The sequence below is a fragment of the Physella acuta genome, unplaced genomic scaffold (genome assembly GCF_028476545.2).
Source record: "Physella acuta isolate Inbredline_101_S28 unplaced genomic scaffold, ASM2847654v3 ptg000476l, whole genome shotgun sequence".
NCBI lineage: Eukaryota > Metazoa > Mollusca > Gastropoda > Physidae > Physella > Physella acuta.
In genome coordinates this window covers 274,073-293,504 of record NW_026731995.1, presented here as the reverse complement: position 1 = coordinate 293,504, position 19,432 = coordinate 274,073, and the positions used below count along the sequence as shown (strand labels likewise).

Genomic DNA, 19,432 nt, shown 5'->3' with positions numbered 1-19,432 from the left:
ATTTAAATAGTTTTGTACTATATAAATTTAAAAGCGATTGATTCTCGGAATTATTATTTAAATTAGACATACTAAACAATGGTATAGCTATAAATATAAATGTTTTCAAAATTTATATTAAAAATTTTAAAAATCATAAAAATAAACAATACGCGAGAAACCATTGCACATATTAAGCTTACGTGTTTATATCCTTTTGAGCAGCTTTCCATCTGCATTTATTTTCACAAGTTTTGGTATGTAAGAGCGTTCTAAAACTAATTTTCTTTATTCTTTTTTTATATCTAGACGTTTTGTATTAGATCTATGTATAACTAAACCATCTTAAATGAATGATAGTAGGCTACAAGTAAGAAAGAAGTATTACTATTGTAAATCTGTATCAGTCCTCACAAGCCAATGGTGGAAACTATAATAGTAAAGCGAACATGCAAGACAAAATGACGCTGTAAATTACATGTCTGATGCGGGGGGGGGGGGGGGGGGGAAATTCTAATATTAAACATCACAACACCACACTGTGGAGGAAATGACATAGGAAGCTTTTATAAAGAAACGCTGGCAACATTCCAAGAAAACAAAAGCATTATTGGGGAAGACAAAAAAAAATACGACATCCTAATCAAACAACAAGCGACACCCTTATCCCTTATACACAGTGGCGGAACTAGAAAAAAAAGGGCCACCCCGCAAAAAATTGTTGGGCCCCATATATATATATATATATATATATATATATATATATATATATATATATATATATATATATATATATATATATATATATATATATATATATATATATATATATATATATATATATATATATATATATATATATAAACAAAATACGAAAATACGAACTTAGAATACTCAATACGGGCTTGTTCGAAATTTGAAAAAAAGAAAAAATTCTTAGTTTTTATTTTTAATTAAAACATGTTACAACAACACGTGATTTGTGTGAGTGCTATTAGTCTGCTTTGAAATTCTCTGTTTCAATTTCTGACATAATGCTTCGTAAATTACAAGGCGGTCAATAGAATATGAAGCATGAAAGCTTTGAAAGTGAAATGGTTTCTGCCTTATGTTTATTTTTATGGTTTTTTTAAATTTATATTATTAGTTTTTAATACATTTCCTTTTTATACTATGTCATTCTGTATTACGTATTTTAAAAAATAACAATTAAGAGAAATAATTTCTTTTTAATTTGTTTAGTGTAAATCTATTACAAGTTTCTTAAGGTCACACATATTTGACTATTTAAAAAAGGGAAATAAGTCATGGAAGTGGTTTGAACGTTTGCCTTTCACACTACAACTCATGTAGCCTATATATTTTTTCCTTTACGAAATAGCGTGTGTTAGCTACTGTAGAACATCACTACTGTGGTAGATCTGTTTGTTTTTTACAAGAAAATTATTTTTTTAACTATAAAAAAATTGATTACGGTCGGCTGTGGGCCCCTAAACGGCCTGAGCCCCTCGCATTGCGGGGTCTGGCGGCACTGTAGTTCCGCCCCTGCTCATACACCAGAATTAGTTGGGCCAGGGAACACAATATAATAGACGTTAAAGATACATTTAGAAACCTACATATTAAACGCATTACACCAAAAGAAAGGGAAGAAGCATACAGACTGATTTTTAATATAACGTCAGTTTCAAGAAATACAAAATCTAATCAAAATGTTTTGATTGTTGGATAAACAGCGTTCAAATGCAACACAAAATATGTCCTATCAATATTTCACATATTGATTTAATAATGAAGAAACTAACTAGCTTTTTATGAGACATTTCAAGAGTCATTGGATTCATTTCACAATGAAAGTTTTTGAATTGTTTTACATCTTCTGTACTGACCAATACAATAGCTTTTTAATCTATTTTAAAGAAAAGCCATCTAGTCCTACACGCGAGTGTTTCATCAACACGTTACCATTTGTCTTTTTTGAGACGTGTGATCTTGTTTTCAAAATTGAGTTTTTAAATGTATCAAAGTCGGCTTTTTTTTCTTTTTCTTTTCCGAGCTGACTGCCCAAGGCGTGCTGCCCTTGAGCGTACACTAATCACCCTCCGTCATTGTGAGAGCCCCCTCCAGTTTTACATTGCCCTACAAAAAGCCCCCCCCCCTCCAGTTTTACATTGCCCTACAATAAGCCCCCCCCCCCCTCCAGTTTTACATTGCCCTACAAAAGCCCCCCCCCCTCTAGTTTTACATTGCCCTACAAAAAGCCCCCCCCCCCTCCAGTTTTACATTGCCCTACAATAAGCCCTCCCCCCTCCAGTTTTACATTGCCCTACAAAAAGCACCCCCCCTCCAGTTTTACATTGCCCTACAAAAGCCCCCCCCCCCTCCAGTTTTACATTGCTCTACAAAAAGCCCCCCCCCTCCAGTTTTACAGTGCCCTACAAAAAGCACCCCCTCCAGTTTTACATTGCCCTACAAAAAGCCCCCCCCCCCTCCAGTTTTACATTGCCCTACAAAAAGCACCCCCTCCAGTTTTACATTGCCCTACAAAAGCCCCCCCCCCCCTCCAGTTTTACATTGCCCTACAAAAAGCCCCCCCCCCTCCAGTTTTACATTGCCCTACAAAAAGCAGCCCCTCCAGTTTTACATTGACCTACAAAAAGCCCCCCCCTCCAGTTTTACATTGCCCTACAAAAAGCCCCCCCCCCCCCCTCCAGTTTTACATTGCCCTACAAAAAGCCCCCCCCCCTCCAGTTTTACATTGCCCTACAAAAAGCCCCCCCCCTCCAGTTTTACATTGCCCTACAAAAAGCCCCCCCCCCCTCCAGTTTTACATTGCCCTACAAAAAGCCCCCCCCCCCTCCAGTTTTACATTGCCCTACAAAAAGCCCCCCCCCCCCTCCAGTTTTACATTGCCCTACAAAAAGCCCCCCCCTCCAGTTTTACATTGCTCTACAAAAAGCCCCCCCCCCATCCAGTTTTACATTGCTCTACAAAAAGCCCCCCCCCCCCCTCCAGTTTGACATTGCTTTACTGGGTCGGGCTGTATGCCATTCCCTAAAAAAGAGGTGGCTGGCGATGGGTGGACTTGAGTGAGCCACCCACCCACCTTAGACCCGGTGTGTCAATTTCGGAAAACACGTAATGTGATACCCTTTTGTATTCAAACCAATGTAGACGTTTTTTTAATAAGCAGGCGAGATGATTGTGCTAGTTACGGAAATTAGAGATGTCTTGTATCGTTCGTCGAAGTAGTCGGATAAGTAGGATAATAAAAAAATATTGATACTAGTCACAGAAAACAGCGACCTCTGATTGTGCGCTTTGTCGATGTTTCCCGTTGTGACTTTAAACTTGTGGAATATTTCATAGAGCTTTTGTATTGCTGAAGACGCAACAGGCAAAGATATTTAGCTTGACTGCCAGGACCACTCGAGAAATTTAGCTTAAGGATTTGTGAATGTCTAGGTCTGAGATATGATAGTGGAGCTAATATCATCTCGTCGTCGCAATCTTTATTCATTTTGAGAAAAAGGAAAACGCTACTTTCCCAAAAACAGAGGAAAAGGTTGCGAAGAGTTTAAACACTAAATTCGTACACTATTTCCCTGAATTGATACAGCATCACCAATGGCAGGGGTGGGTTTGGCAAAATTGTACTTGTTGTCAAGGGAGAGGTAGTTACACAAAAAATTGCCAGTCTACATACAGATATTTACGGCCAGTCTACATACAGATATTTACGGCCAGTCTACATACAGATATTTACGGACAGTCTACATACAGATATTTACGGCCAGTCTACATACAGATATTTACGGCCAGTCTACATACAGATATATACGGCCAGTCTACATACAGATATTTAAGGCCAGTCTACATACAGATATTTACGGTCAGTCTACATACAGATATTTACGGCCAGTCTACATACAGATATTTACGGCCAGTCTACATACAGATATTTACGGCCAGTTTACATACAGATATTTACGGCCAGTTTACATACAGATATTTACGGCCAGTTTACATACAGATATTTACGGCCAGTCTACATACAGATATTTACGGCCAGTCTACATACAGATATTTACGGCCAGTCTACATACAGATATTTACGGCCAGTCTACATACAGATATTTACGGCCAGTCTACATACAGATATTTCCGGCCAGTTTACATACAGATATTTACGGCCAGTTTACATACAGATATTTACGGCCAGTTTACATACAGATATTTACGGCCAGTTTACATACAGATATTTACGGCCAGTCTACATACAGATATTTACGGCCAGTCTACATACAGATATTTACGGCCAGTTTACATACAGATATTTACGGCCAGTTTAGATACAGATATTTACGGCCAGTTTACATACACATATACTTAAACAACTTTAATGCCAATTCTAGATCAAGGAAAGATATGTCCCGTAATCTACGAACGTACCTTTCTAGCAAAGAGCTAAGCTGGCAAATAAATTTCAGGACACTCTTCATTTCCCTGGCCATAGCCAGCGTCTCCTAGAGATAAAAGAGTTATGCGTTTTATATTGGTAGGTCCTACGATTTATATTGGTAGTTCCTAGGTTTTATTTGGGTAGGTCCTATGATTTATATTGGTAGTCCTTCGTTTTAAATTGGTAGGCCCTGCATGGTAAATACTGAGGTACTGATTTGGTAGGTAGTATAGTATAACACTTGTTAGGTCCAAGAAAAATATACGGTTAGATCTTACAAAATACATAGTTAGGTCTTACAAACTACATCGTTAGGTCTTACAAAATACAGTGTAAGGTCCAAGAAAAATACATCGTTAGGTCTTACAAAATACATCGTTAGGTCTTACAAAATACATCGTTAGGTCTTACAAAAGACATTGTTAGGTCCTAGAAAATAGAGGTTGATTTCAAGTGGTGGCTTGGCAGCTTGTGTACCCCGACGACCCCCAGAGCTATACCAGCGGCAGTGTAAACTCCTGACATGACCCCCCCAGCTATACCAGCAGGACTGTAAACTCCTGACATGACCCCCAGAGCTATACCAGCGGGAGTGTAAACTCCTGACATGACCCCCAGAGCTATACCAGCTAGAGTGTAAACTCCTGACATGACCCCCAGAGCTATACCAGCGGGAGTGTAAACTCCTGGCAAGTTCAGCCAAGCTGGTAGATCTGCGCGGGAAGGCGTCAGAATAAAATCTGGCCCTCCGTGAGTGTGTGTGTGTGTGGGTGGGGGGTTGTAGAAATGATCAGCAACCTGTCTTACCTTTAGCCTTCCCACACATTGCCATTCACATTTCTGTCGGGCCAACAAAGACTTGAGTTTGATTGTCAATTCTCGAGCTTTTCTTTTACTCTCACTCTCACTGACAGACTAAACAATAGGCAGAATAAATAATTGTTAGACTAAAAATTTGGCAGAATAAATAATTGTTAGACTCACAATAGGCAGAACAAATCATTGTTAGACTGAAAATTTGGCAGAATAAATATTTGGTAGACTAAACACTAAGCAGAATATATATTTGGTAGCCTGAACAATCGGCTAAATAAATAGATGGTACAATAGGCCGTGTTACTCTTTGGTAGACTAAACAATATGAAGAATAAACAAAAATTGTCAGTCCTATTCAATGGACCATGTGTTCTGATGGCCAATTGACCATGTGTTCTGATGGCCAATGGACCATGTGTTCTGATGGCCTATTCAATGGACCATGTGTTCTGATGGCCAATTGACCATGTGTTCTGATGGCCAATGGACCATTTGTTCTGATGGCCAATGGACCATGTGCTCTGATGGCCAATGGACCATGTGTTCTGATGGCCAATGGACCATGTGTTCTGATGGCCAATGGACCATGTGTTCTGATGGCCGTTTACCTTTCGTCCCTCTTTTCGCAACTTGTCAATCATCTTACACATGAGTTCTGCCTCAAATGCTGCCTTGGCTGCCCGTCTGTTGAGCGAGGTCACGAGGTTGGGGTTGATGTACTGGTGGAGCTGACTTTCCAGCGTTAGAGACTTCTTGTACACGCCTGGTAATGACGTCACAATTTGATTACAAGTTTAGCTAGACCTGCTAGAAAAAATACCCCCCCCCCCCCCCCGAACTCCTCCCAGTCATCAAAAATAAAAAAAGGAGCCTGCTTTTTTTTATTTGTTTCCATGGCCTTTGTCCAACCAAGAACAAACAACAAGGCAGCACTTGTTTTATTTTGGAGTTGTCCCTCCTAGAAGAGTTGATGTCTCCAGCTGTCGAGTCTCATCTGCCCGAGGGTTTGAACTCGAGGCTCAACCACGCCATTAGGTTTGAACTCGAGGCTCAACCACGCCATTAGGTTTTAACAACCGTGGCTTTAGCTTCAGTTGTACCGACGCCCGATAGCTGATAGTCCTTAGGGTTAGATTGGAGTAGGTTTAAGACATCCCCCTCTCAGGGCTTATGTATATATATGTATATATATGTATATATATGTGAGCGGCTGGAGTGTGTTTATCTGTTATTATAATTATTTGTAACTAAGAAGGCAAATGTCGCTTTTTATGTTCCTTTGAGGATTGTTGTGGTTTTTAGTTAAGTAGTCCGCTATTATGGCGCTGATATGATTTTGATTTTACAATGGTTTGTAGCCTGGTTATTGTGTCTTGTTTATATTTTAATGTTATTATTTATGCAAACTTTGTTTTGGATTGTTGCTCCACTTTGCTTTATGTCCTGAATGTTACTTATTATTGTATTAGGGACTATTTTCTTGTGCGTAGCATTGGTTTCTTTGTTCGTAGTATTGGTTTCTTTGTTCGTGAATGTGGTGTGTCGACAAGGAGGGACATTCTGCTGGAATGTCGAGGCCTGTGTGTTGAAGAGTTTCTGTGTCACGTTTATGTGGTGTATGGACAGGGGTCCGAAATTGGGTCTCCGTTGAGTTCTGTTTCTGTTTTGTATGTCTTGAGTGTTTTGTCTAGATCTAGATTCTGGTTTTTTTATAATAACTTTTGGTTCCATATTTATTTTGTTAAATAAATTTTATATTATTTGTTAAAGATTTTTTTCTGTTTTTTTAATTTAGACTAAGGTTAGGGTTTAACCACTGTGGGTTCTACCACGGTTGCACTGACCGGACAGATTAGTTAGTTAGATAAGCCTAGAAGGGTAGATTTTAGGTATCCCCCCCCTAGCAGGGCTTACAAATTGGTAGCACGAGTGGGGTCAGTGCTTTAGTCTAGTTAAATTTTTGTTTTTCTAGGGCTAGTGTAGCTTAGATAAATTTTTTTCTTGATAGGCCCTTTATGGAACCATTTGTGTTTAGTTTTTGTTTAGTGTAGGAACCGTTTGTTGTTTAAAACACCCAATTCGGACGAGATGGCGGAGGTGGCACCAACCATCATCATCGTTCCACCCAGGGAGATCCTCATCAGGAAGTTTCATGGGGACAGCCATGGCTATGAGGTGGACCGGTTCATCAAAGAGGTCCAGTCCCTCTGGAGGGCCAGGGGAGACCTCTCAGTAGAAGAGAGGAAGGACCTCCTCTGGCAGTACCTGGGGGAAGCGGTGAGAGAGGAGCTGAGCTGCAGGGGTGATGACCTGCAGCATGACCCAGAAGCCACCCTCAGGCTCCTCAGAGAGGTGTACAGCGAGAAGAGGAGAGTACCGCAGCTCATGGCCCAGTTTCAGATGGTTGTACAGGGCCAACACGAGTCGGTGAGGGCCTACTCGCACCGACTGCACAGAGCCTTCAAGACCCTGGTTACGAGGCAGAGTGCCCTGCAGGTCCCACAGACTGATGCAGGGTTTCTTCGAGACCAGTTTGTGGAAAACCTGAGCCAGGCCACAGTCAGACGCCATCTGCACGAGCTGATTTTCCGGGACCCTAAGATCCCCTTCCTGGCCATACGTGATGCGGCCATTCGATGGTCTGGAGACGAGGACCCTCTTGCTGAACCTGCCTACGTGGCAGCAATAGATGCCAGGCCAATTGGAAAATGTTCGTTCAGGTCCAAGCTGGAGGACAAAGTCAACAGGCTCACAGAGCAGCTTGCTGCTCTGCTGAAGCACTTTACGCGGGACACCAAATTGTCCAATGTGCGCCAAGCACCTCGCAAGCGCACGGAGGTCCACTCAAAGGGCTGCTATAACTGTCACCAGAGGGGTCACCTCGCCCGTCATTGCCATATGGCAAAGAAATATGGGCCCAAAGGGAATCAAGTGACACCGAAGAGATGGCGAGGGGACAAGGTCCTCCGCCCCCGCGAAAGGACTCTGGTGCCTGCCAAGGGTGTACCAACCATTCAGGCGACGGAAGGAGACCCCAGAATGAAGGACGACAAGGTGGTACAGCCATTAGACCAACCTTTTCACCCAGATCCGTCAGTGGTATCAGGCCCAACATCCTGCCTACGCGCCAGCATAACCAGTGTAAAGGTGGACCAATCTGAGGAACTAGAGGCAATGGTTCCACCTAACCCATCCTTAATTAAGGCACCGGGTGGTGGTGCTGGGGCATGCCCCCAGACAGAGTCAAGCAAGAAGGACAAACTGGTCAAAAAGGCACCTGTAGCTGAACTGGCCATAGGCGACCTGGTCCTTCTGAGACAACCCCCACTAGGCAGACGCAAAATGGCAGACCTGGACGGCCCGACAGTTTATGTCGTGGTTGAATTACCTCCGATCACCGGCGGGTGTTACACCATTAAAAAGAAAGATGGCCCTTCTGGCACCCGCCGGGTGGCCAGCACACAGATTAGGAGATATGTGCCTCCCAAGGCTCAACCGCCCTCCCCAAGGCCGGTCAAAGTTGTACCGCCGGCTGCTACAGCCACATCGTCTGATTTTTTTGCAAAATTTTGTTTTTTGTAAAATTTATGATCGTGCCCTGTGGGCTGATTTTTTTGCAAGTTCTTTTGCAAAATTTTATTGTGTTTTGCTGAAATTGTGATTGTGCCCTGTGGGCTGGTTTTTTTGCAAAGTTTTTGTTTTTGTAAAATTATGATTGTGCCCTGTGGGCTGATTTTTTTCAAGTTATTTAGCTTGCGGTGACAGCAAGCTTTAAGGGGCGTGTATGTGAGCGGCTGGAGTGTGTTTATCTGTTATTATAATTATTTGTAACTAAGAAGGCAAATGTCGCTTTTTATGTTCCTTTGAGGATTGTTGTGGTTTTTAGTTAAGTAGTCCGCTATTATGGCGCTGATATGATTTTGATTTTACAATGGTTTGTAGCCTGGTTATTGTGTCTTGTTTATATTTTAATGTTATTATTTATGCAAACTTTGTTTTGGATTGTTGCTCCACTTTGCTTTATGTCCTGAATGTTACTTATTATTGTATTAGGGACTATTTTCTTGTGCGTAGCATTGGTTTCTTTGTTCGTAGTATTGGTTTCTTTGTTCGTGAATGTGGTGTGTCGACAAGGAGGGACATTCTGCTGGAATGTCGAGGCCTGTGTGTTGAAGAGTTTCTGTGTCACGTTTATGTGGTGTATGGACAGGGGTCCGAAATTGGGTCTCCGTTGAGTTCTGTTTCTGTTTTGTATGTCTTGAGTGTTTTGTCTAGATCTAGATTCTGGTTTTTTTATAATAACTTTTGGTTCCATATTTATTTTGTTAAATAAATTTTATATTATTTGTTAAAGATTTTTTTCTGTTTTTTTTAAATTTAGACTAAGGTTAGGGTTTAACCACTGTGGGTTCTACCACGGTTGCACTGACCGGACAGATTAGTTAGTTAGATAAGCCTAGAAGGGTAGATTTTAGGTATCCCCCCCCCTAGCAGGGCTTACATATATGTATATGTATATATATTTATATATATATATATATATATATATATATATATATATATATATATATATATACTAGGCATTTAAATATTACAGTCCTCATCGTTGGTTAGTGACGACTGATATAGATTTAAAATAGTAATTTAGTAGGCCTATATGTTCTAACATGGCCTAGCTGTAGAGCGCTAGACTGCTAACTCGATCGTTTCCAGTTCGAATCCAGGTTCAAGCAAGTGGAACGTCCCTAAGTCCACCCAACTCTGATAGGTACCTAACTCACGTTAAGGAAAGTAAAGGCTGCTGGGCATCGTGCTGACCAAATTATCCCTTTATATGCCGAGGTCTAAGACGTTGAATTGCGCGCCAAATAGTACCACAAACTTAAGCCCACAATCATTCTACATAATATCTAATCGCAAATAAATAAATCATTCATATATAGGCGCTACCTATAAGGTGAACTAGGCGGTCGCCTTGGGCGCTAACCATACGGGGGCGCAAAAATGTGTAATCGCCATTATTAAAAAGTAATAATTAATAACTTTATATTATATAAAAGGGTGATATACAAAGGCGTAGCGATCTACTTCGGTGCACAGGACGAACTATCAATTTTGACCTATTTATAGTTATTCGCGAAGTTCAAAATATGCCCCCTACCTAACTTTTTTTGAAAGGTCGGGGCGCTTTTTTTTTTTGGTGTCACACAAATTATGTAGAAAGCAATAAAATAGGACCGTAATGCCAAGTAGCAGTCACATTCTTAATTTCGACTGTATATATAATTCAGTAATTAGCTTTTATATTAGTAGCTACCTATCTATCTATGTATTATTAGCGCCCCTTTAAGTCGGCGGTTGTGGCAGCCCGCCAACCGCCCTCCACTAGCCACGCCTCTGTTAATATGAGATAATTATTGTAATTATTAATGTAAATCTTTTAATTTCGAACATTCCACTATATATATATATATATATATATATATATATATATATATATATATATATATGTATATATATACTTTTAGTGGGATAATTACTTTGATATGCATTGAAATTATAACAGTAACGAATACTAATAATCTTCAATTATTTTTTTGCATCAAAATAGTATGAGATATATACGATATACTAGGCATACACTCTAGCTTTGCTTAGGTTTTAAAAAAAAAGTAATAATTGAGAATTTGAATGATTAATCAATTGGCGATGACTTTTATGTGGAGTGCTTAAGTTAAAACAGTAATTTCATGACAGAATAAACGTTTGTGGAACATTCGCAAACGTATTACTTGAAAGATGATTTCAATTCCAATTATATAATTATTTATTTCCAACACCAAAACAATCTTATAAAAAATAATTTTTCCCCCGATGTAATGTTTTTTTTAAAGGGAAGTAATATTTTTGTGAGTGATCTATCAATGGAAGTAATTCACAATAAAGGACCAAAATGAAGTAATTTATACACTTTTAACACTTTTGAGAAGGATGATACATATTCTTTGACTTCTTTTATTCCATTTGACGTTAATTAAAAATTATACATTTGGGAATTTAAATTTGTTTTACAAAACCTTATATAATCATTTTTAAAATTATTAATTTAGATAAAAAACACTTTAGATGTATTATACCAGGGGTTTCCAAACTTTTCAGTCCGAGGGCCGCATTAACTATAAAATTTCAGTTCGGGGGCCAATTTCTTCCAGGCATGTCTTTAATTTTTCTGGGCAAAGTTCCTCAGCCATCAACAACAAACGATTTTTTCCGTAAACAAAATGATCTCCGCGGGCCGGATGGAAGGACCTCGCGGGCCGCATCCGGCCCGCGGGCCGTAGTTTGGAGACCCCTGTATTACACTATGGCGATCAAGTATTGTGTTTTTTACTATATGCCTCTTATACCAAGGGTTCAACCGCTGTCACATACATACATACAGACAGAGAAACAGAATCCATTTGTTGAGCTTTATATAATTACATTAGCTTTTGCAAATAATTTTTTCAATTAAATTACGATACATAACTTAATCTATAACGAAATTCTTATTAAAAAAAAATGCCGTTCTTTGTGGTTTTCTGTTTTTTGTTGCAAATAGTATAAAACTTATTTTAAAAAATTATTACTTTCAAAAGTTACCTATCTTATATAATCGATATAATCGAACTCAATCAAACTATAATTTAAACAGAATGGAACTAAACCTAACCCACATGCTATCAGACAGAACGTAATTGAAACATACATCTCATATTGCGTTTGTTTTCCTTTTGTCGTTTACCGCTTTCACATCTATCACCATCCAGATTTGATGACGTCACATCATGCAAGCTAGAAAGAAGAAAGTTGAGCAGCGGCCTCACATCCCGGGACACAGCTTCCACACCTGTTGTGTAGATTGGAGTTTACCTTCATTTTTAGGCCAACAAATGACAAGCAAAAAGTAAACTTTGATTTTTATTTTTGGATTTGTTTTAATTTAAAGTTAACATCTATATATCTATATAAATAAGAGAGTGCGCGTGTGCGTGTGTGTGTGTGTGTTTGTCTTTTATGCTAACCGGAGCTTAGACGGCCCTCTGAATCTGATCCAGCGATTGCAAGTATTTTTTAAAAATCTTGTTATCTCTTTTTTTTTTATTTTCTCGTATACATAAGAAGAATAGAGTATTGTAATCGTGCAAAAATAGACGTTTTACACCTTGGGGTTAGGGTTAGGAAAAAACATATTTTTCCAATTTTGTCCGTATATATGTGTGAACACGATAACTGGAGTAGGCCTACCGTTACAGCTAGGTTGATGAAATAATTTCATATATAAGTATTATATCAAATTTCTAGTTCTGTATTAACTTTTCAGTATCTATTGGATACCTTTACTAATATTAAGGAAGAGACCCACGCTTTTCTTTATAGTAATTTAAATAGTAGTGTATAATTTATTTTCTACTTTTCAGTGCATTATTACATAAAAGCTTGTTATTAAAACGTTTTTTAGGGAAAAAAATTGTACTTCATATGTTTTTATTTACAGTAGAGTTACATGAATAATAAAAGCTTGTTATTAAAAAGTTTTTAATGATTTTTTTTTAGTACTTTATATGTTTTTATTTACAATAGAGCTACATGACTAAAAACCAGTGCGCAGCTATTGAACGTGATGACGCGCTTTTGCCGTGATGACGCGTGTGGATAGAACTGCCTACTAATTTTATCCAAATTTTAATTAATTCATAAAAAATTAATCAGGCGACCAATTAAGTCAAATTTAATGTCACGATGCATTGTCTTCATGCCTTGACCCACGTACCAATTACGAAGTCAGTTAGAAGTGCCTGCAATTTCGCTTCGGCGTTTCGATCTAGACTGACGACAGAGGAAGTGAGTTAAATAAAAGCTTGTAAAAATAATGTCTATATCCCGAGTTGACATCCCCCATAGTGTTATATAAGAATATTCGAGAAAGTTTGGGGAGATCACTCCCGCTTTATTATAATTGAAATTTTAAAAATAAAATTGTAATGACTAATTGTCTAACTAATGGACGCGAGCGAGAAAGTATTCGAGAGGCCCATTATTTAATTTAAAAATCATGCACGGCGTAGTTACAATTAATATGGTTATAAAATTCTGTCTGTCTTGTTTTTTTTTTCGACTTTACTAACGATTGGATGTTTTTAATATTTTCGGTAACTAACCCATTACCTCCTTCTGTATTCGCATGAGTACACTTGTTTAAGTGGTGATATATTTTCAATAATGTTTATCCTGGAACAATAGATTGCACTAGTTGTCTAAACAAAATTCAATATGGTGGCAGTGCAATGATAACTGTCATTTTTGTTAGTTCGTTTTTCCTGCTCACAAGCGCGTGTATAAAGGTTAGATACATATTTTTTTAAAAAAATACCTAATAAAGTTTTGTTACTATTTCTTTATCGAAATATACAATAAGACCATAATAAAACATGTGTTGTTATTGTTTTTACATCCTTTTTATATTACAATGCAGTAGGCTGCATTTTATAGCACTACTCAAATGGGCAGATCTGTACTATAAGTATTCATATTTTGTAGCTACACAGTTTCTACAATGGAACTCCGTCGCATCTTTACAAGTCAAAATAACTATTTAGGGCTAGATAAAGCTCTTGAATCGCTAATGTCTGATGATAATGATAATATGAGGAGTACGATGTTCTCTTGGTTCCACCAGATCCTGCTGTTGTGAATGATGAAGGAGGAAATGATGATCTTATCTCGTCAACTCTTCCAACAGACCGAGGTAATATCTCGTCATCTCGATCTCAATTATTCACAACAGACCGAGGTAATATCTCGTCATCTCGATCTCAATTATTCACAACAGACCGAGGTAATATCTCATCATCTCGATCTCAATTATTCACAACAGACCGAGGTAATATCTCGTCATCTCGATCTCAATTATTCACAACAGACCGAGGTAATATCTCGTCATCTCGATCTCAATTATTCACAACAGACCGAGGTAATATCTCGTCATCTCGATCTCAATTATTCACAACAGACCGAGGTAATACCTCGTCATCTCGATCTCAATTATTCAGATCGAAACGGCGGGGATGATATACCACTTAGAAATCAATGAAAGACCACAAACCTGTTATGTTGTTTGAAAATGTTTTGTTAAAAGTGTAATGAACATGTTTGTTCAAAACAATATTGTGTACGCCAATCAAAATAACAGATATAATTTGAAAATGAATCAAGTAGATTTGAAGACATTTTTGGCAATATTAATCTTAACGGGTTATCATAAATTGCCTACTAAGCGGGCTAATAGGTTTTCAAGTGCAATAGCGACATAAACAATGGCACCATCAGTGGTGTAGCCAGGATCGTCTCAAGGGGGGGGGGGGGGGGGGTCCAATTTTTACCCGGGGACAGACTTTCGATTTGCACCCCCTCCTCAGACTTTTGATTTGCACCCCCCTCAACCTTTCGATTTGCACCCCCCCAAAACTTTCGATTTGCAACCCCCCTCATACTTGATATATATATATACCGAGGGGTCAATGGGGGGTTATGACCCCCCCCTACCCCCCTGCCTACGCCACTGGGCACCATGCTATTCGATAGACTGCCATAAATTTTATTGTACACATTGTAAGCAAAATAAACCGGTAGTGATCTCCCCTAAACTTTCTCGAATATTTTTATATAAAATAACAGGGGATGGGAACTCGGGCTATAGACATGATTTTTAATCCATTTTAAATACTTAAAGTTTTAAAAATAGAATAAAATCTCGTAGACAAATTAATTGCACACCAAGTGAACGCGAAATAAAAAAGCGCATAATAGTGCGCAATATTATTAGTACTTTTAAAATTTACATTAGTTTTTTGAGAAATCGGAAGTAGCGTAAATTACTACTTCCTGTCAACGGAAATTACTCAAAATTTAACAGAAGGTAGAGAATTAGATCTTTTACTTACATGTGCAATTTCATTTATCTATCTGAAATAGTACTCAAGTTATAGGCTTTTAAAAATTTCAAAGTAGGAAAAGTACCACTTCCGGTTATCGGAAATCGCTCAAAAGTTGATACGGATCTACGATTTTGATAAAATACTTATATATGAAATTTCATCAACCTAGCTGTAACGGTACTCAAGTTATCGTGTTTACACACGGACAGACACACACACGGACAGACACACACACACACACAGACATACGGACAAGATTGCAAAATTATGTTTTTCCGTATCAGTGAGGTGTAAAACGTCGAGATTTGTAAAAATCTCGATTTTTTTTTTGCACGATTACAATACTTTCTCTATACTACGTATATACGAGAAAGTAAAAAAAAAGGAAAACTAGGTCATGGGATTTAAATTTGAATTGTTATTTTAAAACTTGATCTGCAAAGTTTTTAAGCAATTAGTTATCGATCACGGAGTTCCTGTACAGCCAATCAATATTTGTCTTGACGAAAGTGAAACATCCGGTTATAACTTAGGCTTGATGAAAATAAATAGAAATGTAGCCTTAAACTCTAAAAATTATTTTCAAGTTCTCTGGATTTACAACTTTTATAACATTGATTCTAAAAATATAAAGCAACTGGATTTGCAACTTTTATAGCATTGATTCTAAAAATATAAAGCAACTGGATTTACAACTTTTATAGCATTGATTCTAAAAATATAAAATTTCTGAATTAATTTTAGGCTTAAGTTTTTATTTCAACCAAATTATTTTTACGGTCGCTTTGTTTGCTAAATCTAAAAGCATGTTTTTATACCCTGTCAACAACATGATGGAAGGATTCTCGCCAACTCGCTCGCCTCCATTAGATAAAAAAAAATCGATATTCATGTATTGTCATCCAAGATCTACCACTGTGCCAACAAATTTCAGCTCAATCGGACGGAAAGTGGGTTAAGTTAAGAATCCGCTTTGACCACAGGTGCTTTGACCATAGGGTGTTTGACCATAGGGGGTTTGACCACAGCGGAGCAGAATTTAAAGATTTTAAAATAGAAATAATAAACTGCTATTTTAATTTATGATACAATTTATACCATTTTATAAATGTTTTCTGAAAGTCCATTAATAGAAATTAACACGTACTAAAATAGTCAAGAACGATATTTTAGTCTCCACATAAAGTCTGGTGCTAGACCTCATAGATTTATTTTAAATATAAACGGAACACCAATAATGCGACATATAACACGTTTCACAAATAAATAATGTTGATGTACTTGAAAATACTTTGCATATATAAAGGATAAAAAACATGCCAACAGAATAGTCAAAGAAGTAATACTTTTATGGTTAATTAAATGACAAATGAATTAACATACTATTACATCCTGTCGCAATTTAATATATAATTACACAACTTTTAAAATTAATCCTTACCATATAAGGACAAAGCGCTTGTTATCTTCTTCTCCGTTCTTAAATTAATTATAAGTGTTGAAAGGGATCGAGATTTTATCTGCCAGTTGGTTTGAACTCGAGACTTTGTTCGAATTTATCAACCATGAGCTTTTTGCCGACTCGACCACGCCTCCAACACAATTAAGCGTTACGTGTCAACTGGTTATGCGCCATTGAGGCCATTGACTCCGATTTCAGCCTGCTTTTCTTTTTGGATTTGCTTCCATAGCCTTTGTCCAACCAAGAACAAGCTACAAGGCAGCAGTTGTTTGATTTTAGAGTTGTCTCTCCTAGAAGAGTGGCTGTCCCCAGCTAACGAGCCTCATCTGCCCGCGCGCTTGTTATCAAACGCCAGCATCGGACAAACCATCTGTGATCAAAGACCCTATATGGACAAAGCACCTGTGGTCAAAGGCGGACACGGCGCTTGTGATCAAACACCCGTTGACAAACCACCTGTGATCAAAGACCCTCTGCTGAGAAAACACCTGTGGTCAAACCCCCTATGGTCAAAGCTCCTATGGTCAAAGCACCGTTATGGTTAAAGCCCCGGTGTGGTCGAAACCCCTATGGTCAAACCACCTATGGTCAAACCCCCTATGGTCAAAGCACCTGTGGTCAAAGGTCCGCGCACCCGAAATTTGTGGAATCTTCGATTGAAATATAGAAATTTGTTCATTTTTAAAATAATTTTTTTAACGATTGATTGTCTATCTAATTAGATTAAACATTCTTTTATTGGCCGAATCTCAGATAAATCTGACAGTGGGATGTGGGTTAAATTTAGATTCCAATCTTTGCGGAGCAACACACATACACAAACACACATACACACATACACACACATATAACACATACACATACACACATACAAAACACACACTCATACAACACACACATAAGCTCGCTTGTACGCACGCACACGCACACACACACACACACACACACAAACATACTGAGCAAGAAAAATAAAAGCCTTTAAAACTCACATAGGATTGCATATACCTTTACATTTTTGTAAAGAACAATATACACCCCCTCCCCTCTTCACCTAAGTTCCATTAAATTTTCAATGGTCACAATAGCAAACAAGTAGAACTACAACATCATTATAATGTTGGCACTAGCAGACAGGCAGTGAATTTTGACTATTTGTTCGGACACTGTCAATAGAAAAAGTTGGCTATCGAGACATTGTAAGAATCGTCTTATTCCACAGTGCTGTATCACTTTTGTATAAACGACACGCTATTTAATCTTTTGTTTTAACGTTACAAGTTCTGTACAGACTTTTCGTACTAGATTTTTAGAAACAGGTGATTACTTTTATAAATGAATACATTTAGTTAGAAACAGGTGATTACTTTTATAAATGAATACATTTAGTTAGAAACAGGTGATTACTTTTATAAATGAATACATTTAGTTAGAAACAGGTGATTACTTTTATAAATGAATACATTTAGTTAGAAACAGGTGATTACTTTTATAAATGAATACATTTAGTTAGAAACAGGTGATTACTTTTATAAATGAATACATTTAGTTAGAAACAGGTGATTACTTTTATAAATGAATACATTTAGTTAGAAACAGGTGATTACTTTTATAAATGAATACATTTAGTTAGAAACATGTGATTACTTTTATAAATGAATACATTTAGTTAGAAACATCTTACAGTGGCTAACATAAGATAAACATCTTACAGTGGCTAACATAAGATAAACATCTTACAGTGGCTAACATAAGATAAACATCTTACAGTGGCTAACATAAGATAAACATCTTACAGTGGCTAACATAAGATGAACATCTTACAGTGGCTAACATAAGATAAACATCTTACAGTGGCTAACATAAGATGAACATCTTACAGTGGCTAACATAAGATAAACATCTTACAGTGGCTAACATAAAATAAACAGCTTACCCAAAAACGGCTGTTTACCGACATGGCACAGAGCATTCGTGTTTCTCTGCAACTGGTTCAGGTCTCCATCTTGGATGAACGAGTTTTCTGAGCCCGAGGTCTCGCTGGAGAACTGAGAAGAGAAACTGGAAGGACGAGGCATGTAATCCTCGACTACACTCAGACGTACCACCTGTGCTCCAACAAGACCTTTAAATCGTTGCCACAATGCTCTGTGAAAACATTCACTTCATTCATCTCAGCAGAATATATCTATGTCATATACATCTACATTTACATCACATCTACGTCTACATATAATTATACGTCTACATCATCTACATCTACATCATCTACATCTGGATCTACCTCTACACACCGACCACAAGATAGGCGCCTTCATTAACACAAGTTCAATACACGTTGACAAAAAGATAACTGTCGGTCTAGAATAACCTAGAATCTAGGTCCTAGATCTCTTTTAGATTTTATATAAAACATTTAGGCTACATTGACGCACAATTTACTGTCACTATAGATTACTGTAGAGCTTGTAGGTATAGATCTAGAGCTACATCCAGATCTAATTAAATTTCTTAATTCTACGACCGTTGAAAAATGATCTATTTAAAAAAAGAAACTGTAGACTTACTTGTCATCAGTAGTCAAGACGAAGTCTTTTATAGACATTTACTTATGTCCAGGCGACACACGATCAAGATCTAGTGATATTAGGATCATTTTAAAATCTAGTTGACAACGACTTTTCAAATGTCACGTTCAATTGTACAAAAAACCCCACAAAAAACGGCAATTCCCACTGT

At 37.8% G+C, this 19,432-nt stretch overlaps 1 protein-coding gene across 3 annotated transcripts in view; it reads right to left on the bottom strand.

The window, feature by feature from the left end:
- LOC131943997 (serine/arginine repetitive matrix protein 1) overlaps window positions 1-19,432 on the bottom strand; it is a 38,289-nt gene extending 18,857 nt beyond the window's left edge. The window contains exons 1-6 of one of the 3 annotated variants that reach the window (XM_059304427.1): window positions 19,261-19,432; window positions 18,630-18,841; window positions 12,006-12,146; window positions 5,866-6,020; window positions 5,249-5,356; window positions 4,432-4,505 (exon numbers count right to left, since the gene is read on the bottom strand). In XM_059304427.1, the coding sequence (XP_059160410.1) occupies window positions 4,432-4,505; window positions 5,249-5,356; window positions 5,866-6,020; window positions 12,006-12,146; window positions 18,630-18,841; window positions 19,261-19,298 (728 nt within the window). In that variant the 5' untranslated portion in view covers window positions 19,299-19,432. The remainder of the gene's footprint in view (window positions 1-4,431; window positions 4,506-5,248; window positions 5,357-5,865; window positions 6,021-12,005; window positions 12,147-18,629; window positions 18,842-19,260) is intronic. The other 2 variants (XM_059304428.1, XM_059304429.1) reach the window with 2 other exon arrangements.